The 26,630-nt window shown below is 46.0% G+C and overlaps 3 protein-coding genes across 4 annotated transcripts in view; 1 reads left to right on the top strand and 2 right to left on the bottom strand.

The window, feature by feature from the left end:
• Positions 1–699: 699 nt before the first annotated feature.
• Positions 700–12,532, bottom strand: tulp4b (TUB like protein 4b; the record flags this gene model as incomplete). Its single annotated transcript, XM_079752016.1, has 15 exons — positions 700–816; positions 926–4,392; positions 4,703–4,846; positions 5,244–5,337; positions 5,553–5,697; positions 6,404–6,545; positions 6,756–6,990; positions 7,741–7,965; positions 8,410–8,576; positions 8,917–9,024; positions 9,342–9,522; positions 9,844–10,005; positions 10,517–10,645; positions 11,423–11,692; positions 12,515–12,532. 15 exons carry the CDS (start codon positions 12,530–12,532, stop codon positions 700–702), a joined length of 5,604 nt encoding a protein of 1,867 aa, XP_079608142.1.
• Positions 12,533–13,865: 1,333 nt separating this feature from the next.
• Positions 13,866–15,910, bottom strand: myct1b (myc target 1b). 2 transcript variants are annotated; one of them, XM_079752048.1, is made up of 2 exons: positions 15,781–15,910; positions 13,866–14,779 (listed from the first exon to the last, which is right to left on the bottom strand). In XM_079752048.1, the coding sequence occupies exons 1-2, from the start codon at positions 15,833–15,835 to the stop codon at positions 14,274–14,276; spliced, it is 561 nt and encodes a 186-aa protein (XP_079608174.1). In that variant the 5' UTR covers positions 15,836–15,910; the 3' UTR covers positions 13,866–14,273. The 2 variants fall into 2 exon arrangements, with proteins under 2 accessions (XP_079608174.1, XP_079608175.1); XM_079752049.1 differs by having other exon boundaries at positions 13,866–14,774; positions 15,781–15,884.
• A 2,580-nt stretch (positions 15,911–18,490) lies between these two features.
• The window catches only part of syne1b (spectrin repeat containing, nuclear envelope 1b), a 125,657-nt gene continuing 117,517 nt past the window's right edge, over positions 18,491–26,630 (top strand). Inside the window, 1 exon segment of the mRNA XM_079752688.1 lies at positions 18,491–18,576. Coding sequence (XP_079608814.1) covers positions 18,507–18,576 — 70 coding nt within the window. The 5' untranslated portion in view covers positions 18,491–18,506.

A 26,630-nucleotide genomic window follows, 5' to 3' on the forward strand; every position in this document is an offset into this window, starting at 1 on the left:
AAACAACCAAAAACCCAGATAACTCAAGGGGTCCAGGGTTTAATTCCTCTTTCTCCTCATGTCAATACCAGGATAACGGATAGATCATAAATATATATCTTTTTTTTGGCCATTTAAAAGGTAAATAGTTTTGTTACTTTGTCACACCAGCTAGTGATCAACATAAAAAGCGCAAATAAGAACACTAATTTCCCGAAGGAAAATGTATCTCTGTTTACATACTCACAAATGAAAGCAAAGCGCCCAGTGTCTGAAATCACATATTCACCTTGAATTGTTTGCATTATTTGTGATATTTAATAAGTTCTATAGTCATCATATGTAACCAATTAGAGCTGGGAAAAATGCCACTGCCACTGATGGTTAAATATATATTTTTCAAAAATATATTTCTTTTAAACCTTTATTTATATCGTGGACTTTTTTATAGCGCAATACCTATAGCCAGCATAATAATTGCATTCTAATCACATTGACACATGAAGTCCATAATGAGTTAATAGTTCTTGGTCTTAAAGTGAGATATCTATCCTACCTATTGTAAATGATGTGCATATTTAAGATAATGTACACATTATATTCCTTTCCCAATAATTCCTGTTGCTTGTTCCCTTTGTGAATTCCTAGCTTTTGCCTAAATCCAATGCGTGTATTTGAAATACCACATAATTATTATTAAGTACAAATCAGAAGAGTCTTTCACTTGAGCCGTTGCGTTACATTTGCCAAGGCAACAGCAAAGGCCTGCACAGCAGAGAAAGGATACTGGAAATCCAGGATGTAGGCATTGCCGTCGATCCGTCCAAACTGCATCACCTTAAATCAACGACAAAGCAAACCCTGATAAGTCATCTCATTAAGCCAACGTTTTATATTGCACTGACGACAAATCAATGAGGAGCTGTTTTCTGAAAGAGTGACAAACCTGTCTGCCGTCCAGTTCGATCTGAAAGTTCTTTGCAGACTCTTGAGTGACGCGTCCACCAAAGTCCAGCTGGTACACCTGGGTGGCCTCGTTCCACAGAGGCTGCTTGTTGGCCATGACGTAGACGAAGCCCTGGCTGCCCAGGCTGCGGTCCTCCCTCTCGTTGGCCTTGCGGCACTTGATCTCCTCCAGCTCGCTGGCCATCCGGAGACTCCTCTTGTTCTTCCAGCTCTTCTTGCTGCTCTGGTTCTGGTTCATCAGCTCGTCCCCGCTGATGAACAGCTCCGGCTCGCTCTCAGAACTGTCCTGGAACTCGTTGGTGGTCCTGCTCATCATCTTCTTGCCCTTGTTGAGCTGCTCTCTTTGGCCCTTGGGCTTTTTCTTGTCCCTCCCCCCGAGCCGTGGGCTGGAGATGAGGCTGTTGAAGTCGGACAGTGCGCGGCCCTCCTTCCTTCCTTTGCCCTCGGAGACGGCGGGCATGTTGGCCTCCTCGGCCCGGCTGTCAAGCCTCTTGCGGCTCTTCTTGCTGACACGCTCAGACTCCCTTGGCACGGGGCTGTCGTTAAGGGACGGCGGCTCCAGGAAGTTGTTGGCAGACTCTGCATGGTCCTCCGTGGTGCTCTTGGGTGGCGGCGGGGGTTCTGTGGGAGGTGGCGGGGGAGGAAGTGGGGGAGGAGGAGGTGGCATGGTCGGGGGTGGCGGCGAAAGGATAGGCTTTTCTAACTTCTGGTGGGTTTTGGTAGGCAGGGGGGGCGCTGGATGGGAGGGGGGGTCCTGCATTGGCGGCGGGGGAGGGCAGGGATAGGGGTTCCACGGGTGTAGGTTCACAGGGTGCAGCTGGAGCCCAGCGCAGGAGCTCGCCCCTGGGTACATGGGGGGTAGAGGGCAGCAAGCCAAGTTAGCGAGGCTGGAAGGGTAGCCTGGAGGGAGGACCAGACTCGCACCCTGCTGTGTAAAAGGCGACGACCCGATGGCTTCGCTCTGCTGCGAGGTGCTCTGGAGATTTTGCAGCGTTGATGTCACGCTATGACCCATGCCAGGGGGAAACGGTGAAAGGGATATCTGATAGCCGGAGGGAAAGGTCAGTGTGCTTGTGCTAGGGCTGTTCGGAGGCTTGGTGGTGAACACAAAGGGAAGCCGGGCCATGTCCAGGTGCGGGGCTTGGCTGAAGAGGAGGGGTGGGGGTTTGTGTGGTGGAGGCGGAGGAGCTAACATGGTCTGCTCTGGGGCGAGCCAGAAGTGTTCTGTGGAGGTGGAGGATGACGGGTCCCACTGGTAGGGTGGAGGACGTTTAACCGTCAAACCAACGTCGCCGAGGGTCAGATGGCGCACCGACTTCTCCAGATGGCACTGCTGGTTTACAGCCTCATCCTCGGTGAAGGCTGAGTTGACATACACGGTTCTGTCCCTGCTGTTGTCTACTGGACCAAGCAGATTGTACTGGGAGGACTGGGAGGTGAGGGGGGAGGTACTCTTGGAGTGCACGATAATTGTGCTATGGTGAGCTCCTTTCCCTGGGGGGAAGTCCTGCCGCACCACTGTGCCCCCCGCAATGCCACTGCTGCTGGTCCCACCCCCGCTGACACTGACATTAGTGCTGCTGTTGTTGCTGCTGCACTGTGTGCAGGTGTACAGAGCGGTGGGTATCCTCTGCTGGTAGGAGAGCGCAAGCGCACTGTTCACCTTCGACTTGGTGGGAAGCGTCCGTGAGCTCTCCATCATCTGCGGCACTTTGAGAGCCTGGTCCCTTCGGTCCCGGCGCAGTGTGGCATGGATGAGGGTGTTGTCGATCCTCTGGGGAGGCGGGAGCGTAGCGGGGACTTGATTGGCTGGGTCGGGATAAGGAGGCGGATCTCCACTGGGGATGGAGTACCGAGGCACAGAGAGTCTGCTCAGAGTGGCGGAGCTGTAGGGCAGCTGGATCTTCTTACTGTCCGACGATGTGACCTTGAGGGTAGCGGAGCCACTGATGCCCTGGAGGGCGTAGGTGTTCTGGTTGCGAATGAGGCGTCTTCGCGGGCGGCACACCTCTTCCACGTTGCCGCTACTGTCAAAGGTGGTGATCCTCTCGTAGCCCAGGGGTGTGGGGTACTGCAGGGTGACCGGGTGAAGCAGGAACTCATCCTTCTTTAGGCAGGGATCCGGAGCCAGTACGCTGGGGCTGTCGCAGTTGGTAATGAGGGTCTGCGGTATGGCCGATGATGAGACCCCCGACGCCGTCACCGTCACCGTGGTGCCTGGGTACGGAGGAGGAGGGTTCATCTTCCTCATCTGGATCTCCACCGAGCCATCGGCGTCGATGAAGGAGGGTGGCAGGGAGCGAGGGAGGCTGGGCTTGGACCCGTGCCCGTGCTGCTCTGCCCTGTCCAGTCCGGGCTCCGTGGTCGGGGGGGGCATCGACGGCAGGAGGTGTAGCTGCTGCAGGGAGAGCGTTGGATATCCGGACGGAGGAGGGGGGAGCGCCATCTGCATCTTCAACTGCTGCTGCATCTGCTGGTGCTGCTGCTGGAGCTGCTGGTGCTGCTGCTGCAGTTGCTGCTGCTGCTGCCGCATCTCCTGGATCTGCAGGCGGATCTGCTGCTGCTGCTGCTGCATCTGCTCGTGCTGAATCTGCATCTGCTGCTGGTGCAGCTGCTGCTGCTGCTGATGGTGGAGCTGCTGCGGGTTGGCGGCGTGCTGTTGGTTCTGTTGAAGCTGCTGATGCTGCGCCTGCTGCTGCTGTTGGTGCAGGAGTTGCTGCTGGTGGTGCAGCTGCTGCAATTGTTGTTGGTGTTGTTGATGCTGCTGTTGCTGTTGTTGTTGGTGTTGTTGCTGTTGCTGCTGTTGTTGTTGATGTAGATGTTGCTGTTGCTGCTGCTGCTGCTGTTGATGAAGATGTTGCTGTTGTTGTTGCTGTTGTTGTTGATGCAGATGTTGTTGCTGTGTCTGTTGCTGATGGTGGTGGTGTGGTGGCGGCTGCTGAAGCAGCTGCTGATGGTGTGTCTTCTGCTGCTGCAGCTGCATTTGCTGCGACTGCTTGGTGGGTGGCTGATGGTGCAGTTGCTGGGCCCGGGAGCGCTGGGGGTGGTGGGGAGGGTGAGGGTGCGGCTCGGGTGGGGGGTGGTGGGGAGGAGGTGGAAGAGGAGGAGTGACGGCCAGGAGAGGGGGTCCCATGTCCATGCCGCTGAAGATGGCCTGTCCCGGGTTCGAGTACCGGGTCGGCACTGGATACGGCGCCGCCGCAACCGAATCCTGGCTGTGGTCGGCGGGCGGAACGGCAGCTGCAGCCGCTGCAGCAGCAGCCACCGCTGCTGTGGCCGTGGGATTGGTCAGGACATCGAGCTGAATGTTCTGATTGGCTAAAAGAGACTGGACAAGGCCAATACTCTGAGTAGGTGACATAGCCTGGGCGGGGCTGTGGATGGGAGCGATGGGGATATTGACTGTACAGGGAGGGTTGTCTCCCGCCACTCCTGATGGACCCATCACTTAAAATGGAAAGGAGGAGAAAAATATCAAAATGAAGAAAGGTTTAAATGCCTTTGCAATGCAATTCCCTCCATTTATTAAAGGAGCATGTAACACATTGAGGCCACCCTTTGGGCAGTTTTTCATTATTATTGTGCAGCAGAAATCTGTGTCATAAGATTATGTTTACAATGTGCCACAAATGGCATGTTTTTTATCACTTGCTCTGTTGTCGGAATCTGGCCATTTGCAGAAACTCCCATTCCTTGCCTTCTACCCCAGCGGTAGCTTTGTTGTTAAATAAGCATACTTGTAGAGATGTAATCATACCCGGCAGGTCATCCTCATCCTCACTGAAGACGTTGGGGTTGAAAACAGGCAGACTCATGAAGTCTAAGGAAATCTTCCTCACTTCCGGAAGGTAGATGGTCATCTGCCTCGGTTGTAGATGCAGTAAACTGGTTTTGTAGATCACTGGGATGACAGAATATAATAAATATATGCATTAGTGAGTGAGGAGTGTGAAGTTTCAAGAGGATCGGGTTTGTAGTGGTTCAGTGTTCAATGTGTCACTTGAAATTGAAAACATTTTAGAGAATAAATCATCATATATATTTTTTGGGGTAAATCTAAACTGTAACGTTGTCAAGGCACTCTGTCATTAAATCTATAGATTTGGTTCAAGACTATTTATTGTAATAATGAGTTTCTAAAGGACAAATCCCATACACAGACAACTTTTGTTATCTAGAATCTAAAATTGTGTCAGGAGGACCAAGAAATATTCAGATTTTGAACAAAAGCTTAGCCTTTTCAAATACAATACAAAATTAAACCTGCATTAAATAGTTCATAACATTTTCATATTTACCTGCACCAAGATTGGCAGGCAGAAAAGAGGCAAGCCCGACAATTTTAAACTTGGTTCCCCATATGTTGGATGTAACTTGAGCGAGGTAGTTGTGCTACAAAAGAAAGAAAAGGCATAACATAAGAAGGGCAGGTTATCAATACTGAAGGGGCGGGGGGGGGGAGGGTAATGCATTGGCACTCAAGAATGTCCAATCCAACCTGTTTTAGTTGTTTCCACATTACCCATCACTAATCGAACACGCCACGGACAAGCCCAGGGAATAGGTGGACCATAAAGCAGAATGTTAAGTTAATAATACGGCTGTACCTCTGTGATGCCGTCCATACAAAATTCCCGACGAGTCAGACTGGGGGAGCGGACAGGAGCCTTCTTTGACGGTAAACGTGGTGATCGCTGGCCCTCCTGGTTTGCTCGTGAGAGCTTAGGAGATTTCCGGGATTCCATGTTCATTCTTTGAAACAATGAAGTCAACAAAATACATTTACTACACGGCTTTGTTGAATAAGGGTTCTGAATAGTTAGTTACGGCATTCAACGGTCTGTTATTTGTGAGTATCAGACAACTACTAGTAATAACAGAGCGTTTCTATGGACGCAGTTCTTTTGTCAACATTAAGTAGATGTGTAATAAGGGGTGATTAACCTGTCTGGGTTTCGCAATAATGATCGCCTCACTAAACATTATCCCTAACAGAAAACCCTCTTCTAACCCTTTTTGGATACATTTGAATTTAAATATTCCACTATGTCTCTGGTCTGACAAATATGTAATTGTTCATTGCCCATATCATCCATACCACAAACACATTATTCATTAAATGCACTGTGCACTGCTTGTAGGATTTCCGCGGGAATGTCGCCACAAACACCCAGTTCGTAATATTCTTCAAGGACTTCAAGGACTTTCATCAGTGTGCCCAATCGACTCAATCGGCGGTAGAAAGGGACTTGTCCAACATTTATTTACATGAAAATCTTCGATGTTATTACTTTAAGGTATAGCAGTCAACTTCTTAGGACAACATGTTATGATACCTTACTGTACCAACAGCGATATATTGTTCCACTTTCTTCTGACAAATGTACTTATTGTAAGTCGCTTTGGATAAAAGAGTCTGCTACATGCCCTCAATGTAAATATAAACATGTTCTTGGACCTGAAGAGTTTGGGTGACCTGTTTCCACGGGACAGCTTTGGGGACTTCTTCCCGACCCACTCGTCCGTCAACTCGATGTCACTGGAGTCAGAACCGTTGCAGCTGTCAGTGTAGGAGATCATGGGGTTCACACACACCTCCTCTGGGGACACAGACCAGACCGATGCACATAAAGCCATCGCTTACTCGTTTTTTTGATCATTTGCGTAGATGAGACCACAATTTATATTAATGGTTGGTTATTTTGGACAGAAATGGATGTATATGAACCTTGTGTGGACCTCGTCAGCCTCTCACACCACTTCAGGAGGTGTACATCCTTTTTTTTTCAGTATTCCAAATGTAATCATACCCATTTTGCCATCCATTTTGGGGTCCATGATGACGAACTCGGGGCGCAGCTTGCTGATGCGCCGGCCCTTCAGGATGGGCACCAGGCCCCCCAGGTGCTCCAGGTAGAGCGTGTAGCAGGGCCCCCCCGCCTCAGGGTTGTCCTCCGCACGCTTCATGGTGCAGTGCAGCCGCTCGTTGCCGGCGGTGGGGTAGCTGACAAAGTCTCGGATGTTGTTGGGGTCCGGGATCGGAGGCTAAAGCGAGGAACGGGCAGGGAAACACACATTAAATCATGATTCAACATGATAATGCAGGATGTATGGATCATATATTTAGGATACAAAAGGCCTTTCAAAGCTAAAGACTAAGCCAAACCCATTCAGGGACAACCTGGACCTGAGAACGCCAGAGCCAGGCTGGGGGCGTACCTTAATTGGTTTACGTGTACCACAATAGGTTAATGTGTATCACAATGGGTTTATGTGTACCTTAATGGGTTTATGTGTACCACAATGGGTTTATGTGTATCTTAATAGGTTTATGTGTACCACAATGGGTTTATGTGTATCACAATGGGTTCATGTGTACCTTAATGGGTTTGAGCGTAGCTCAATGGGTGGTGGTGTCACTTAATTTGTGTGTGTACCTTTAATGGTAGCTGGTGTACATGATGGGTGGGGTGTACCATGATGGGTGGGGTGTACATGATGGGTGGGGGTGTACCTTGATGGGTGGGATGTACCTTAATGGTAGCTGTTGTACATGATGGGTGGGGGTATATCTTGATGGTATCGGCTGTACCTTGATGGGTGGGGGTGTACAATTACATGATGGTATCGGCGCTACCTTGATGGGTGGGAGGATACCTTAATGGTTGGTGGTGTCCATGATGGTATCGGCTGTACCTTGATGGGTGGGGGTGAACCTTGATGGTAGCGGGTGTACCTTGATGGGTGGGGGGATACCTTAATGGTTGGGGGTGTCCATGATGGTATCGGCTGTACCTTGATGGTGGGAATGAAGGCGGTGGTGACGTAAGAGCAGAGCAGGGAGGGCATGTTCAGCTTCCCCACGTCCCTCTCCTCGCGCAGTGCGCTGGCGATGCCCTGTTGGCATAGCAACTGGAGGCTGGCCACGCGGTGCTCCACACGCACCACGTACAGCGCCGGCCCGCACGCCAGGAACAGCCGTGAGTCCCGGTGACCCCAGCAGATGGTGGTGATGGGCCTCTGAAACACACGTCGGTTACTGATCCCGACCGGTCTGTGGTGAGCGGCACATTTATTATGCAAACAACGCCTTCCGCACGGCCAATGCTGCTAGAAGTCTTTTTCTCAGATGCATTTATCAATGTACTTAAGCTGCCACCATGTGCACATTAATTTTGAATGTTGGAATCTTGCATCTCTAACGTATCTGCTGTATTGAGTAAAAACGTCAGGATGCTGGCCTTAAACAGGATGTGAAATTAGGCACTGGTGGAAAAATCCACTCTTTCAACAAGTGCCTTCCTGCCAGCGACCATCTGCTCAATCAGGGTCTATCTGATGGAGCTCGACCATGCTGACATGCCTAGGATGTCACTTCCTGTGCCCACACTGTTTCTTCACCGATAGGTTTCCCAATATAATAAAAACTAAAAGCATTGATGATTGGAGGAGTAGAGTAACCACCTGCGCGGGCGTCTCCAGGGTGTAGATGTGTTCTCCTTGGACATTGTAGAACTTCACCAGAGCGTTCCTGGTGTTGGAGGCGCAGACAGAGTCGGTGTCTGCAGAGTGTCTTTCCATGCCGGCCACAGCCAGCAGGTCGCCCTGGGAGCACCACTGGACTTCCACATCTGGAGAATGAGGAAGGATGCCATTGTATCACCATTACCAGATTATTAGAAGTGACCCATAACTCAGTTTCTGCGTGTCACTGTTTCAGTTTAGGCTGCTGGGGGTTGCCAGTGGCTAAATGGAAGCCATATGGTTGTTATAATACTGCTATTGATAGTATCCCATTTGTTTGATCTTAAAGGCTGAATAATACTCAACTGTATTCTGTGAATCTTGTCCAAGTACTTAATTCTCTTTCCCCTGAACCCTCCTTAATCATTAATCGCATCAGGATTTGAACTTTGATGTGAAACTTAATCTCGTCTCATGTGCTATGAGGTCACTCGATGATAGGCGTACCTTTCAGGCCCGAGCGGATCACGGTAGGTGAGAGGTCATCGTAGTTGTTCATTAAACTGATGTCTCCTGATAAGAAGCTCACCGTCAACAAGGGTTTGATGCTTCGCACTGGAGGGAAATCAGAGAGCAAGGCAGCTTCGTCAAGACACAGCGGAGTTACACGCACCGAGCAACACTACTGACATTGCAGTGTTGGTAAAGGTCTTTTGAACTTAAATATCCATCATTTCATTGTGAAAACAAAACATGGTTAAGTTAGGACAATTTTTTTTTTGTCTTGAATGTATTTTCGTCTTCTAGCATCTACGAGTATCGTCTGGTTTATCTTCTACCATTCAAAATGGTCGTCAACAGGGGTCACCAGATGGAACCTGTTACCAATAATTATCAAAGGAGTATACAGGGAATGAAAGGGAGCTTGTTACCTAATGGCAGAACATTGTCATCAGAATCGGTGTCACTCTCAGTGCTGTCCTCCACAAGGAAGTCTGGGCAGTTCCAGGACATGCTCACGATCCCGTCTGACTCGTGCAGCAGAACGTGGGCCAGCATCCTTCCATGGCAGTCCATGACGATCACCTGTCCGTCCGCAGTACCGAACAGCACCTGTAGGGGACGCATGACACGGTAAAGATGCTCCATCTACGATTAGGACACAGATAATGAAGACACTTGCCTGAATCTTACCAAGTGATCTAATGCAACACTTTTTTTTACAATACATTATTATTTATTTTATAATATTTTATATTATTTATTATATTATATCAACTTTTTATGTTTAGTTTAACAAACTAAATGAATTCCAATAAACGAAAAAAAAAAATTGACTCGTACAACATTACTTGGATGGATGGAAGGATGGATGGATGGATGGATGGATGGCTGGCTGCTCTTCACCCCGACCAGCAGACAGACGGGATGTACCTGCTGGTCGTCAGGAGTCCAGATCCCGCAGGTGATCTGGCTCTCCAGGTTGATCTCGGAGGACCAGTGGCGCTGCCCGCTGACGGAGCCCACCAACACGAAGCCGTCCCGGTACGCGATCAGCGCCTGGGTGCCGTCGTGGGACCAGGTGAAGTCACTTACCTGTGGGTCAAACAACAACAACAACTACCACATTAACCGTCTGAGACCGTTATGCATGCCTTTCACATTAGCAGACCGATATGTGGATACAGGTAGCCTACAACTAGCCTACCGATGTAGGGTGATCCATGCCAGAATTATGGGCTTTGAAGTGAACCAACCTAGACCCTGGAATAGCCTACCGTATCGTAACTATTGTTCTAGTCCAACTGTAAACATTATGCAACTGTAAACACTGTCTTCACTCCTGTACAGTAATCATATGAATAAATGGTATATCAATCTATATATTTATATTTGTGTGTGTGTGTGTGTTTATATGAGTGTACGTATGTGTGTGTTGATAAGAGAGTGTGTGTGTGTGTATATGCATGTGTGTGTGTATAAGAGCGTGTGTGTGTGTGCATGTGTGTGTATAAGAGTGTGTGTGTGTGTGTGTGTGTGTGTGTGTATAAGAGTTTGTGTGTGTTATAAGTCTGAATCAGCAGTAACAAAACACATGCTACTGAACCTGGGCTCCACGGTCGTTCACTAACTCCACCGACCATCGTCCTTCATACTGGATCCAGACGAAGATCCCTCCCTCCATGTCACAGGTGGCCAGCTTCTGGAAGGGCTCGTTCCAGCGCACCAGCACCACCTGGGAACAAGGTGGTGTTTTAAACTGTTGGCTTGACATTCAGCGCACTTGCTAGCTTGAACTGACAACCTTTTGAGATTAAGTTGATAGCTCAGGGTACGTCAAATATAAATCCCCTTAAAAATGAAATAATTTTCATGAATATTATTACTAGTATTACTTGCTTTCATAATATTAAATAAGTAATATCTAACCCTAACCCAAAAAACTATAATAACATACTATAATAACACACTATAATAACACTTTAGTGTTAGTATAGTGTGTTATTTTTTCATTACTAATTTATTCATTTCTTTTTTATTACTATTATTCATTATTAATTTATTGTAACAACCAAACAATGTTCGTTGGTGAAGCACGATAGTTTAACCTTTGATTAGCCTCATTAAAATTTAAAACAATTCTGGGATTTTGCGTTTGATATGCAGCACTAAAAATCCTGTTTACACACCGGACGTCTGAGGTGGTAATAAACAAATGAATGATCCCATATTATTAGTTAAATCTCACTGTACAGTCCAATGTGACACAGCCTCTCTTGAACTAATTAAATGAAGATATCATACATCGGTGGTGGTGATAATAAATGATATGCTTACTCACCGAGACAATGATGAGTAATGTGATTACTCATTGTGACGATAATAAACCACATTCCATGTCTCTACGCTGATAACAACATCAACTTGATGACTACTATCATAATAAACTCTGTCGGTGTGTTTGTGCGTGCATGTGGTGCCCCTCTCCTGAGGTTCTCACGCGTGCCCCCACCTCGCTGTTGTGCCCCCGCAGGTTGAAGTTGATCCTCTGTGGCGTGTTGCGGTCCCGCCGGCAGTGGCTGGATGTGAAGGTGACGCCCACCACGCCGCGGCCGTTGCCCGTGGCGAGCCATCCCTCCTCGTAGTACCGCCGCCGGCACACTGGCTTGTCCTTCTCGCTCTTGGGCACGCGGCCCTTCCAGGACAGGCACAGGATGTTGGAGTCGCTGCAGAGGATGGGACCGTGCTCTACGGCCGCCAGCATCCCTACCGAGTGCCCGGGCTGGGGGGGCAGAGAGAGGGTTAGTGTCGGGATGACCTATCAACCCCATCAGGGGGGACAGGGGGGATGTGGGGGTGGGTAATGCTCCTGAATGACACACATTTACATTTACATTCAAGGCATTTAGCAGACGCTTTTATCCAAAGTGACTTACAATAAGTAAATTTTTCATAAGAATGAGAAACAATATATATCGCTGTTGGTACAGATAGGAAGTTCATAGAACCAAGTGCCAAGCAATACAAACCATTAGGTTAACCCATTCCCTGTATACAACAAAGATAACAAGGATAAGACGCTACACAACTAAGTACTATAACTAAGTATGATATTCATTCAAGTGAGTACATTAAGTGCCAGTACGTACAACATCCAAGAAGTAGTAGGGGAGGGACGGGGTGGCTATGCGTCTTGGTGAAATCTGAACAGGGGATTCTTGAGTCTTGCGGACACACAATGAGCGCAAATTGCTAAATACAACATAATCTGGGTTCTTTCTCAAGGTTCCTAATGTGAGGAAGGAAGAGGAAGACAACCTGGTACAATCCAGGCCAGCCAAGCCCCTTGGAGAATATTGGCTGTGATAAAGCGCTATGTAAATAAAGTTAACTTGACCTAATAGATGCTATGGGTTGTAGCAGGTGGCAGGAGGATGGCAATGGTTTCATATTCTGCAGTGGGAAAAGTAGTAGTCGTTTGATTTCAAGGGCTTAATCATATAACTGACAACTAACACTTAGTAACACCTTTGCAGATTCATAAAATCGGAATACTGGTGGTTGATGATGGTGGTGGATAACAGCAGTTTATACGTAGGCCTACCTCATAGTTCCTGGACATGATTGGTCAAATGTTCTCCCCTGAAGGCGTCCATGTTTCCATTCAGATGACGCGATGGAGTGCTGCACCTGCTCTTTATCCGAATCTTAAAATAAAAACATCTACGGCGAAACAAATGACATCATATATATTTGGTCAAGTCTAAATTCGTAAGAGCACCTCATCTTTTATGAATTAAACGTCACGAGAGATCACATATTCTTGCCTATTCTACATTTCAACAAAATAAATGAAAATGTAGCATTTTTATTCAACAATTGAAATGCACGAAGCTCGTCGAACGCAGCGATTCTCTTCAAATAGAGGCGATGTCATTCAATGCATCAGCCATGAAATCCACATTTTTGTAGTCTCTATGCAACAGCAACACCGCATTGAGGATCTCAATAGTCAGTCTCCATGGGCACATAAATTGGCCGCCTTCACGTCAATTGTCAGACATAAAGCCTAGACATGGTTAAAGATCTAATTTGAACATAATTGAACATCCACCACCCACTGCAATTCAACTCATGTTTAAACCGCAGCTTTATGTGATTATAGTCTACATGTAGATCGATGTCGTGTAAACTAGAAACATCTAGTTGCATCATTTTTCGTGGATTATTATTTTATTTACATTGAAATCAAGACACATAGCATTTTCTTTTAAGATATATAATTATGATTACACCAAAAAATAACACATTATTCCAAGGCGTCTGGACTCCTCGCATGCGCCAACCAATGAACTACCCAGAGTGGTTCGACTAATAAATAAGGAGTGGAATAGAGCAATACCTAGACGGACACTGATAACGTATTGTAATTACCTGATCCTGTGTGATGTGGTGGATCTGTGCAGTCAGCGCTCTGTCTCTGCTAGGCGCTCTGCTTGCGCACTGGCTCGTGCGCCTTTAACACGGGTTGCCATTTCAGTGGGAGTACGGAAAACACAGCAAGCTTTTACAGGTCCACACGCATAGGTAACAGCTATTGATTAACCGACCCCATTTCAAGAATTAAAGTCACGTCAATAGACAACACAAATGCTAATCGGCACTCGATTAGTACGACATCATACGTCGAGGAAAAGTGCACACGCTGCTGCGTTACTGTAGCACGATATGCAATTTGGTCTCGAAAAGGGGGTTTATTTCAGAGTGGCAACCTCCGACTGTGTACCCCACCTTGCCGATCTAAATTGAAGTCACGGACTGTGGTGTCCAATTGTGACCTTCATGTGAAACTAGGTGACATTTATTATATATTATTTAGCTTGAATCAGCAATTATGATACATCACATTTTATATAATAGTATCAAATAATGAAAATTCTTTAAATCCACATTATTTGTTTTTATTTTTTGCACACAGAAGAACAAAATGTATTTATATGTTTTAAACTTTACAGTGTTTAATCCACCGACAGTGACAACCTCCACCTCCCTCCTGGCCCTGTGTAAGGGGTCAAGGGAGCGTAATCTGGGCTCCAAAACATGCATCTCACAGGCAGTTTAGCTATGGCAGCGAAATACAATCAATCAATCAATCCATTCATCATATCGCTGATTGTATCAGAAAAGCCTCCCTATATAGACATGTTATGATAGGACAGTGGACTGTACAGTCTCCATACCGGCCCCACCACACATCTCTCACAAGGCAAGCTGTCACAAGGCACGCACTCCAACCCCAGTGTCATCGTAACATCCCTTATTGGTCTCCCTCTCTCTTCCTCCTCCCCCGAGCGCCGCCCGAGTCAAGTGCGGGTCTCCTGGAAGGCGTGGATCACACTGTCGTACGCCGGGGGCTGGTTCTGGGAGGGCAGGAAGCCCTTGAGGCCGTTGCCCCCCAGCCAGAAGGAGTTCCTCTTGTTGGACACCAGGGCGGCCGAGTCGGAGGCGGAGGAGTCCGAAGAAGAGGTGGTGTCCGGGGGCATTGCGAACTGGGCGTCTTGTCCGTCCTTCTCTGGGCGGGCCCCGCGTCCCTTCGGCACGGGGCGAAAGGTGGAGGCCTCGGCGCCGGGCTTGCTCCCGAGGGGCCCGACGGGCTCCACGGAGGGCTGGCGGTGCACGCTGAGGAAAGTGCTGCGGTACAGGCCCAGCTGGCCGCCGGAGGGGCCCCGGGCCGACTGGCTCTTGGAGCGGCGGGTGATGATGGCGGAGTCACGGCGCCGCCGGGACGCCCAGGTCAGAAGGATGCAGACCAGCGCCCCCAGCAGCAGACCCACCAGTATGGACAGGCAGAAGGCCAGCACGAGCTGGTCTGGGGGCAGCCAGTAGGGGGGTGAGAGTTTATTGGACAACTAGATACTGGAACTGGAACGCATAGCTGTCATTGTGTTTACTATTCAGCCGCTGCCATAATAGATTTCACATAGATGATATTATATAGTCAATACTATATATGTAAAGCAAGGCAGGTTTATTTATGTAGCAAACACAAGGCCATTCATAGTGTTCGCAAAGGCAGGGATCACATTTTGAAAATCATTAAATTGCATCATGAATAATAATAATACAAATTTAAGATGGTATAATTTTAAATAAATATATGTAGGCTATGCTGTATAGGGATTACAAATAGTTACAGAATGTCCCTGAATATGAATGTATACAGTATTTCTTATATTTTTTATGATTCAATGCAGTCTTTGAGAGTGTATGTATATCTGTATCTCTTCGATGTTGGAGTTCAGAGTTGGTTCTCTAAAGTAAAAATAGTTTTACCCGGGATGACTAATGGCAACTCCACTGCACATTAACGTTACATAAAGCGTGTGTTATAGCTCTATGGAGTGGACTGTCTTTGAGTGAGCAGCGCCTACATAGTCAGACCAAGTCCGTTTTTTATTATTCTGCCCCAATATTGTATATATTATTGTATATATACTATAAAAAAGTGTTTGGTAAGTGAGTTTTACATCCCACAAGCATAAAATGCTGAAATTAGATGATGAGATCACATGTGGATGAGAAAATATGCTCCAGATAGTCTGGTCAAGGTTTTTGACTCCCATAAAAAAAGGTTTTGGGTTTGAACCCAAATGTCTGCAATCCCAAAGCAAGACACCCGAGACCTACCTGAAAAACGAAAATAACTAGTATCCCATCTACTCTTTAGATAGATCGATTTTTTAAATGACTAATTAGTAAATAACTGACGAAGGGAGTAACTGGATCCTGTTCTGCAATCCTCCTTTAATTGCTATTCACTGTCTAAAGTCACAACTACTACCACTAAAACACAGATACAGCTGCACTCACCCAGGTTAAAAGACTTGAGTATTTCCAAAAAAGGATTAGTTTCATTGTATGCCATTATATCTCCATGGGCCAGGTCTGGAGCAGTATGCAGGAGTGTATAGCTTAATCCAGGCAGGGTTGTTTCTCTCCCTCCACCACTCAGTGTTTGCCTCAGAGGAAACATTGCTGTCATGCTTCCTTCCCATTTTGGACTTTTAAAATTAGCATGTTCCTTGCTTATCTTTGTGGGACAGAGCTCTGGGAAAGCAACCAGTTTCCTTTAGCATCACTTCCTCTGCTCTGATAATCGACAATGGCCTCTGCGATTGTGTTTTATTTTGCTCCAAAGCATTACATATTTCTTTGTGTTGAATTCACACATTAAGAAGATAGACATACGAATGCGGGCACACAAGCACTCACACACACACACACACACACACACACACACACACACACACACACACACACACACACACACACACACACACACACACACACACACACACACACACACACCTAAAAACACAAACTATCTAAAGTATGTAACATAAACAAGCACCCCCATTGTTCCAGGCATGGTAAATGCATCTTGGAGTGGCAAGCCCCTCCGGATCCGCCCAATCAGTGAAGGGCCTGCAGACTATCAACTCTCCTGTTCTCCTTGGGGATTTCCTTGAATTGTCAAACTGATCCTCCTCCACGGCCGCCCTCGACCTCTTGAGCCAGGCCAAACAACTTCAACTAGAGGTCTTCCAGGAGAGGATTCCGCTATGCTTTCTCAAATGGCTGGATTTGTCCTCAAGCGCCGAGGTGTTAAGCTAGTTGAATAGAAAGTTATTTTAGTGACAACCTTGTGTTTCAATTTAGTGTAGGGCTATACACTCTTACATAGTTGACATAATGCTAAAAACACATGGGACAATAATAACAGCTTCTAAAACGAGTTATTATGTTAAATTATTAGGGGTACTATAACATTTGTTGGTAATAAATATTGCTATGGTTTGAATTTATTTTTCCTTCATTATTTCCCCCATACATAAACAGAATTGCAACGTCAGAGGACACACATCGGGACGCATTGCAATGCGCAAGAACAACAGAAGATGGCGCTGCAGTATCAAAGCGAGTCATTCTGGTTGGATGTGATTGTGTTGTTTGTACGTTGGTCAGCAAATAACTTAGCCATGTCTCAGCAAATGTGTTCTACAAAACAGGTATACAGGCCATTTTTATTATGTTTTGCATAAATGTGCTAAGCGAAAATGACGGCTTTCAAGATACTTGATGTAAAAGGAATAAGGGCAGGGGAAAAGACGAGAATACCACACTAGAATTGTCCAAACGATGGCTCATCTGAACCTTTACACAGTATTGAGGAGACCCCCCCCCCAATGTTCCTGAAGGTTGGTAACCGGAAGGTTGCTGGTTCGATCCCCGGCTCCTCCTAGCTAAGCGTGTCGAGTTGTCCCTGAGCAAGACACCTCACCCTAAGTTGAGGTACTAACTGCTCCTGACGAGCAGGCTGTCGCCTTGCATCATTCATGGTTGACACCACCGTCAGTGTGTGAATGACTGAAAGCGCTTGGAGTGGCGGTTATAAAGTTCTGTATTAATGCAGTCCAGAGCCATAGAGAGAGATGATATCTCTATCCTCTGATGCAGTCCATTTACCATGAGGCGCAGGGCAGCAGCCGGCGTGCGGCTCTCCTCCTTCTCCTCCTCCTCCTCCTCCTCACCCACCGTGTTTGAATGTTACCAGTAGCAACGCAGAGTGACACGCACACACACACACTTCCTCTGTGACATTTACATACTCTGCAGGGGAAAGAGGTAATACTACTTTTACTCAAACTATGTGTCAACAGGCTCTTTTAGGCTACAGCTGTTATTGGCCACGAAACGAGAGTTGTTCGCGTTTGTTTTGTGATAGCCCTGCGACACTTGCGGGCATTAACTTTACGCCAGAATGATACCTTCAAATTAAATATATTATGTTGGTTTTCTACGTGTTTACATCCTGTTTTCATGCACCTACACTTTTTGGGGTGAGTTGTGCTTGGGTTTTATATTGCAATAGCCATGTAGGTTTCTATGTTAATCCCGTCTGATGTGAGCACGTTTAGTAAAGTGATCTGGAATAGACGTCTGGTCTTCGTCCGACAGCTGATTAAAGATCAACTATATAATTACAAAAATTCAGTTGGGATAATATAATGTGTTGACGCAATATCATCTAGCACACCTAACTTTTTGTTAGCATAAAATAATATCCCATTAGACAACTGCTTAAAAAATAAACTGCCATGACCTTAAAAACCATTAATTCCCAACCATTCCTCTCTTTTGTAGACTCTGAATGGAAGCAAAGGCGCTATTGGGCAGTAAAACTGCTCATCCCCACCTGAAACCTGAGATTCCATTGGACCCTTCTCTGCAGTGAACTGAGCGTGCGAGAGAGATAGAGAGCGATAGAAAGAGATAGAGAGAGTAAGGAGAGCGTGTGACACAGAGTAGAGCGAGAACCATAGTAGGAGAGAGAGAGAGAGAGAGAGAGAGAGAGAGAGAGAGAGAGAGAGAGTGAGCGAGCGAGAGAGCGAGAGAGAGAGAGAGAGAGAGAGAGGGGGGGGGGGGGGGGGGGGGAGTGTCTGGGGATGCCCCACTCAGAACCCAGTTGTTAAGTGTGGCCTGCCACCAGCGGCGGCAGTCTCATTGTGTCGCAGGCACACGCAGAGCGGTACAACATGGACTCCAGCAGGCCCTTCAAACGTCCTTCGCTGGACAACATTGCAAACGTCATGCAGAAACTGCAGGGTAAGTGTCCCTCCTCCCCCCCTCCGCCTCCTGCCTTGCTCTGTGGTCCGCTGGGAGTTATTCTCCCCGCTCTCCCTCCCCTGGAGTAGTGCTGATCCAAGGGTTTGGCAGGGTGCCGGGGCAGCCCTCTTGACAGGTAGCGCTCATGTTGGGCACCGGGATTCTCTGTTCATGCCACGTTCAGAGAGACATGCAGACAGAAACACAAGTACAGCCGCAGAGTGAGGCAGCTGAGGATGGCAACAGAGGACAGCAGCAGAGTATTGTAACAGTACAATAACATGATGCCCTGTACGTGTGACAGGCAGATAGGCGGACGAATAGAGTGGAGTAAAAGAGCACAGAGAACAGATTATATTTAGCATAGTACTAGTAGCGCAATACAGTAAGAGAGTAGATGTTAGACTGTAGAGTATAGTATATAATAGTCACAGGTTACAGTAACAGTATAGTAACATTGTAGTACACTAAGAGTACAGAAACAGTGTACAGTTACAGAGTATATGTAACAGAGTACATAACTGATACAGTGAGAGTATATGTTACAGACTCCAGTAATGATAAAGTAACAGAGTATTTGTAACAGAGTACAGTACTGATACATTTACACAGTATTTGTAACAGAGTACAGTAGTCATACAGTTACACAGTATTTGTAACAGTACTGCTATAGTTACAGAGTATATGTAAAAAAGTAGAGTACTATTACAGTTGCAGAGTATATGTAAGGGTAAGGAAATGATACAGTTACACAGTATTTGTAACAGTACTGATACAGTTACACAGTATATGTTACAGAGTACAGTACTGATACAGTCGCAGAGTATTTGTAACAGAGTACAATAGTGATACAGTTACAGAGTATTTGTAACAGAGTACAATAGTGATAGAGTTACAGAGTTCATGTAACAGTACAGTACTGATACAGTTACAGAGTATTTGTAAGACTAAATTAGCAGTACAGTAACAGAGTTTAATAATAACTAATGATGGTAGCAGGATGCATGGTGTGCAGGCACTGTGTTACACGTCTTAATAAGCTGTTCTCGTTCCTTCCTCTCTGCTCATCATCCACACTATCTCTCTACACTGTGTGTCATATGATTGAAGTAAAGGGTATCAGAAATAAGTAAGCAGAACTGTCATACAACTCAATCATTTGTTGAATGTTTGGTGTAAATCTCAGGTTCCAATGGTGAAAGTATATCCCAGTGTTTTTAATCAACGCCTGTTCAGCTTGATAACAGTTAGCAGCACAACACTTTTCTATTGGCTGGCTGCCGAGGAGAGGCACAACCCTGGCAGGACTTTGGTTTAAGCTGGACGTTCCTCAAACATGTTTCAGTGTGTTTTTGAAAATCTGCATTCTTTTGACCCTCACATATAAGCTCAAACAATTAGATCAACAGATACAATGTCTACAGCACCGCTTTCATCTGCATTTTTTTATTTTTACTATTTTACATTCAAGGAGAAGCTCACAGATAACTGAGTTTAAATAACTGAGGGAATTAATTTCAAGCCGTGTAATGGCCTTGTGACCAAACATTAAAATGTCTCATTTATTTCTCAGAAGTCCCTTCAAGGTATTTACTCTAAGTATATCCGGACGGTATGATTTCAATCCACATTTAGCCTTTCTTTTTTATCATTATAATCAAAAGACACATAATGATGTCCCTACTTCCTACGATTTCAGTCAATGGACCCTCAAACATAATTAAAGTATGCCATGCTTGAAACTTTATGAGGGAAAATGTTCTCAACAATAACAGACATTATCATGGCCGTGACACTTCTGCTTTAATGATCAACTTAAAGACAAAAAAAGCCTCCTGCAGAGCATCCTATAAGATGCAATCACACAGAAGGGGTAGTGGTTGTATAAGAAATGTTTGATACATGCTGGGTGGTGACTTGAACTTTTGAGCCTCATTGGGGTATAACCTGATGTATGTTCAGGCTGTACAACATGACACCACCTCTGCCCTTGGTAACAGCTCAGATCGATCGGTCTGTCTCTTGTTGATGGGACCCCAATCTGTGATACTATAGAGGGAGGGTCACATCCATCCCCACATCTTTGGGTTGCCGGTTTGATGCCTGAAAACCTTTTACGGTGTCTATGTAAAAGGAGCTAACCATTAACTTCTTGCAAGGAAATGTGTTTGGCTGACATGGTGGTCGATGTATGAATGTGCATTTGCAACTGATTGAACGAGAATCGGCTCAGATCACAATTTATGCCGCGTAATTAGGGGGGGGGTTGTATTGCTATGGCTTGCTGCCATAGCAACTGTTAGGAAACATAATTCTGTGGTCGTGCCAATCGTTTCCTGGTTGACGCTCTCGTGGCCGCAGGTTTCTGTTCTTCCCCTTACTTTTTTTACTTTTCAGATGAAGTGTACGTATCAGGGTGGTAGCGCCGAGCAGATGATTGCATCACATAGAGTCACACAAGATGCACATACAATTTATTTTCAGATGACCCCATAAATATAGGAGAAGAGATCCACAGTATAACTTTTAGTATATAGAAGTTATGTCAACAGTTATCAAACAAGGCTGCTGTACCTGGACACATAGCACACATTTTCCATCATTTTTGTAATGCCTTTTCATATTGCATATGCTATGATGATAATATCAGTGTGGTACTTTATTCATACTGTGTGGCCCTAGCCTCAACATTTTAAATACATGGGGGTGAAATGTATCCATTATTTGTGTACCACTCGTAGCATTGCACCAGCATGGTTTTGCAGCCATCTCACCAGTAAAGGGAAGTTAAGATGCTTGCTACTGGGTTCTTAAGTAGTTTAGCGCGGGCCTTTATCCAGAGCAACAGTGAATTCAGACACCAGATACGCAGCAGGTAGGGGATGTCCCGCCTCACGTGGGACGTTTGGGATCGAACCCAGAACCTTCCCTAACCAGCTAGTGCCCCAAGAATCGGCAGGTTGTTAGGGATGGTAAGAAGTGAGTCTCTCAGCTGCCTCTAAGCTGGTGAGCCATGAATTCACACTTCCTGCCGTTAAATGCATCCTGCAGAGAGAGTTACTAGCATACAACGTGTTTTGAGACGACAGCTCCGATGTTTGACTCATACATGCCTAAGTTATTTTTTCCTCTGTGTTGTTATGTTGTCAGAATAGCCTGTGTTCTACACAACATCCAGGTGCTACCGAATCCAAGGATGTACACCATTTACAGAAACCAAGTTTAGACATTTGGTCGAAGGTGCGTTGCAAATACTTACCTTTTGTATCTTGGATTTTGTAATTCAAACGCTTAACTTTGTAAAAGATGGTCACTGTGGTATATTTATTGTAAGGACTCATAAACTATTGCTTTCTTGATATTTCTCATGCTTGTCATTCACAGCGCTCTGCTACTTATGAGTTAAAAGTTTTCATTCACTCAAATTGTATTGGCTATTGATAGATAATTCATTAGCAGCGTCCTGTGACCACAGAGCGGCAACAGTGACGTCAACCCATAGCCTCAGATGCTCTCGGGTTTCCTTCCGTTTTTTAACACAGCACAGGGTGCATCTGTGTGGCTTCATGTGCAGACCTGCTGGCCTGGGAGATGTGTTCCTCAAAAGGGTGGTTGAAACTAACAGAAAGAGGCTGGATGTGGTCTTGTGGTGGCAGTCCGTCGTTTGCGTGTGAGCCCCATCCGATCCCCTCCCACCTCCAGAGATACATCCAAATCAATCTATTCCCTCTCCTCCCTCCTTTGGTGGCTGCCACTTTCATAGTCGCCTACTACAGTTTTGTTAATAGAAAGAAGGCAGCTGTACATGTTGGGAGTGAAGAGGCTCCGTCTGCACTGTGTCAAAAGCAGCTGGTTGGATGGCAACTCTTCAGACAGACGGACAGCCTGACAGAGTGGCAACGCCTTCACATGAGGTTATCTGTTATTGTCCTGGTCAGGCCGATTGTGGGCTGGGCGGCTAGAAACTTATTTTAGTCTAGATGAATTGGTTTGCTGCAATTCCCATTCTGCTACTGCTCTACTGGTCCTGGTTTTGAAGTGGTCCTTGAAACCACGGACAAAACAAACATGTCTTTGAACCACAAGTTTAACCAGAATTCGGATCATTGGCCTTTCAACACTTAAGTATTAAAAGGTGATGGAAAGTTTGAAAAGTGGAGTGATGTAAAGAAAAAAATACATTTAATAATATTAAATACAGAATTATACTTTTTTAGGTTTGGTAAAGTAAAATACTCACAAGATGAATAAATGCACGCTTTTGTGAACATTTTATATTTTCATTTGATGAAAATCCTATCAATAGCTAAAGCCATGTCAACAGCTCTCCAACAACGTTGTACGGTGCACTTCAAACTTAACCATAGATGTCACTGTTCCACAGGAAACAAACCTCCAGCAGCCTCTTCCTAATACAAGAGCCTTTACTAAAAGGCTGTGTAATCACTGTGCCTACCAAGTCGGAGCTCCAGAGAAGTGGCTCTCCTCTCGGCTTCAGGCTCTCACGCATCTCCCCTGGGTGAGCATCAGTCGATGGAGCCCGGCACCTAGCTCACAGCCTCGCTAAATGTATCCTCCCGTCCTGAGATCACCTTAAGTATTGTTTCCGCCGCGCCGTTCATCGGAGTCAGAGCAGGGAAGCTTCTCTGCTGCTTTGGTTGTAGGCTGCTGCTGGGACGGTCCACTCTGAATGGCCACTTAGCCAGTGGTCTTGCATCACCTAAATTAAATCAGTCAATGATTGAGGGATAACGACAGGAGAGGCAGACGCCAGTTATTGGCAAACGATTGTTTGCTTGTAATAGCCGCTATACGTCGGGAGGTCGATGCTCGCTACTGTCGAGGCACTCACAGACCATTGGAAAAAGAACGAGTAAATATGGCAGTCTGGAAAACATTTTAATAGTTTCTGTGCGAATCGATTGGTCTGTTTCTGCTTTCTTCTTCTGTTCAGAACTGTGGACAGCTCCGCTAGAGAAGGAGTTATATTATTATTGTATTAAATAGAATGAAATTTTATTGTATTTTACTTTAATTTATTTCATACTGTTATTATTCTTATTTGTATTAATCTTATCCTATTAATAATATTTTAATTTGTATTGTACTACTCTCTAAGAGTAGTACAACTAGGAGATACTGTGACTTTCCTCACTCTAATATCTGACCTTTCCATGTGAAAGGGAAAAAAAAGTGCTATTTTTACCCAAACAGTTTTTTCATGCAGGTCACTCATGCAGAGCTCAGAGCTGTATTAATGGAAGGCTCCTGTTCTATTTACAGCGCATCAGATATGCTTTCCAGTGGCCCAGTAGGGTTTTTTAAGGAATCAAGAGCTATTTGAACAAGACACGGCTGGTAGAAATAGCTTTGTCCTTTAAAAATACACCTCTATATCAACCTTAGCGTGTGTTTGTGTTTGTTTGTGTGTGTGTGTGTGTGTGTGTGTGTGTGTGTGTGTGTGTGTGTGTGTGTGTGTGTGTGTGTGTTTGTTTGTTTGTTTACAGTATACTAACTACCATCCACTTTCACCTGCTTTTTCACGATCTGAAGCCTTAAAGGAGTAATCCGGTGTCAAATGGATTTGGGATATGTTTAGTATGATAACGAGTTGGAATGTTTGTTTTGGAGCAAAAAAGCGCATGTAGATGGCTTCTTAAGATGGCTGTTTTCCGCAGATTCTACCAAAACGCTATAAACTTGGAACGATAGGGGCATGTCTCATGGTTAAAAGTAAATCGCTATTTTAAACAACCTACAAGGCTAGAAGTAGCCCTACACTTCTTTGGTAGTATAATAAGGGTCTTACCATATGAAAAGAGGCATTGATAACTTTGTAAGTGTACAGATTGTTTATTATAAAGGACATTTTATAGAGACAATACCATCAGTAGTTCACCCGTCGGCGCCATCGTGTCTTTAAGACTCGATTGGTAGATTGACGAACACAGAGCTTTTGACATCCGTCAACAACACACAAGCTCTGTGTTATCGAGTCTTGCGTCGACAAGATTGCGTCGACGGGTGAACTACTGATGGTATTGTGTGTATAAAATGTCCTTTTTAATAAACAATCTGTACACTTACAAAGTTATCAATGCCTCGTTTTATATGTTAAGACCCTTATTATACTACCAAAGAAGTGTAGGGCTACTTCTAGCTTTGTAAGTGGTTTAAAATAGCGATTTAGTTTTTACCATGAGACATGCCCCTATCGTTCCAAGTTTAAAGCGTTTTGGTAGAATCGGCTAAAAACAGCCAACTTAAGAATGCGTCAATATGCGCTTTTTTGGTCCCAAACGAACATTCACACTCGTAATCATACTAAACATATCCCATACCCATTTTACACCGGATTTCTCCTTTAAGGGAAGCAGTATTCTCACACTGTACTGTGTGGGATAGTAAACCACACACAAAAGACATTGCAAAAAGAGATTGGTCTTTTGCCAATATGTTGTGTGTTTATCTGTATATATATATATATATATATATATATATATAATGTACCCAGAGGTGGGCGTGTCTTCTGTCACAACAATGTGAGGCAGAGCAGGTGGTCGGCCGGGGGGGGGGAGGAGGAGGAGGCGTTGGAGGAGGTGTTGGGGGTGTTCCCAGCCTCAAACATTAATTATTAAGGTTTGTCGCACTGACAAGCGTTTGAAGAGAAGGCTTTTTATTTGGTTCTATCTAATGGGACTTTTGTAATCAATAACCACAGGAAGACTTAAACAGCAAAGGGAGAGATATAATAACTAAAGAGAGAACATTTGGTAAACATAGACCGCATTGGAAAGTGTGCTTTGTGTTTATGACCGGAATGAGCATAGTGGTTTCCCTCTTTTAGATTAATCTTAAGGGATGGAACACACACATGCAAATATACACAGACATACACACACACAGACACACACGTGCCACGCACAAAACAACACCAAGCATTAAACAGGGGCAGCCACAGACACAGCTGTGACATCACAGCCTCCTGCCTGCCGATTGGTGGAGGAGCTGTGGCTCCTGTTTGATCCCCCACCCTCTCCCTCTCTTCCTCTATCCTCTCTCTCCCTCTCTCTCTCCCCTCTCCATCTCTGCCTCTCTCGCCCTAGCCCCAGACTGTAGCGTGATGGTTCAGGCAGCCAGTGCAGCGGGGAGGGGGCTGTAAGCACACATCCACTCAGACATGGCCGCTCCGCTCCGAGGAAGCACAGGAAGAGAGGCGGCGATGGGAGCTTAGTTCACACCGTCTCTGGGAACACTGGGATTTATTCTCTTCCCACGGCCGCAATCGCACCAGTGTGTGTGTGTGTGTGTGTGTGAGTGCGAGTGAGTGTGTGTGTCGGGGGAGGTGGGTTTCGTTTGTCCTTGCCCCCTGAAGAGCCCCAGCAGCCACCAGGAAGGGGGGGACCATCCCACACAACCTGCTTTCTCTCTCCTTCAGGAAAGAGAAAGAGGTGAACGGGACAGCACTGTGTGGGTTTGTGTGTGTGTGTGTGTGGGTGTGTGTGTGGCTTTTCTTTTCTTCCTTGAAGACTACATTTTCCATGGTGGATGTTCTGCTCAGCGACACAGAAACAGGCAGGCAAACACACCAGGGCACTCCATGAAGGGCAGGCAGACGAAGCAGGCGTGAGGAGGGCGGCATGGCTCACGTAAAGGGGCCGCCTGTCAGAAAGACCTCGTCCCTGAACCTGGTCACAGGATTCTTCCAGTATCTGAGAGGTAAGCGGGGCTGGAGGTGACCCGGCACAGTGGATGTGACAGCTCTGGTGGCGCAGGGAGATGCGAGACAGTGGATTTGCTGCGTCGCAGCCAGCCATCGGTCCTCTGCAGACTCTAACCAGTCCGGTCTGTAGTGCTGCGGGGATGCAAGGGGTAGCAGCGCAAGGTGCATGCACAGAAGACAGCTGTCTTGCTTGTGCGTGTGTGTTTTTGTGTATGTGTGGCTGTCACCATGCTAGCCTGTTTCTCCTCAAGCCTGTGTGCGTGTGTGTGTCTTTGTGTGTGTGTGTGTTGAGCTGTGTGCTACGCTTCAGTTGGCCAGCCTAGTGTATCCC

This window comes from Pollachius pollachius (assembly GCF_949987615.1).
Source record: "Pollachius pollachius genome assembly, chromosome: 15".
In the NCBI taxonomy this organism is placed as follows: domain Eukaryota; kingdom Metazoa; phylum Chordata; class Actinopteri; order Gadiformes; family Gadidae; genus Pollachius; species Pollachius pollachius.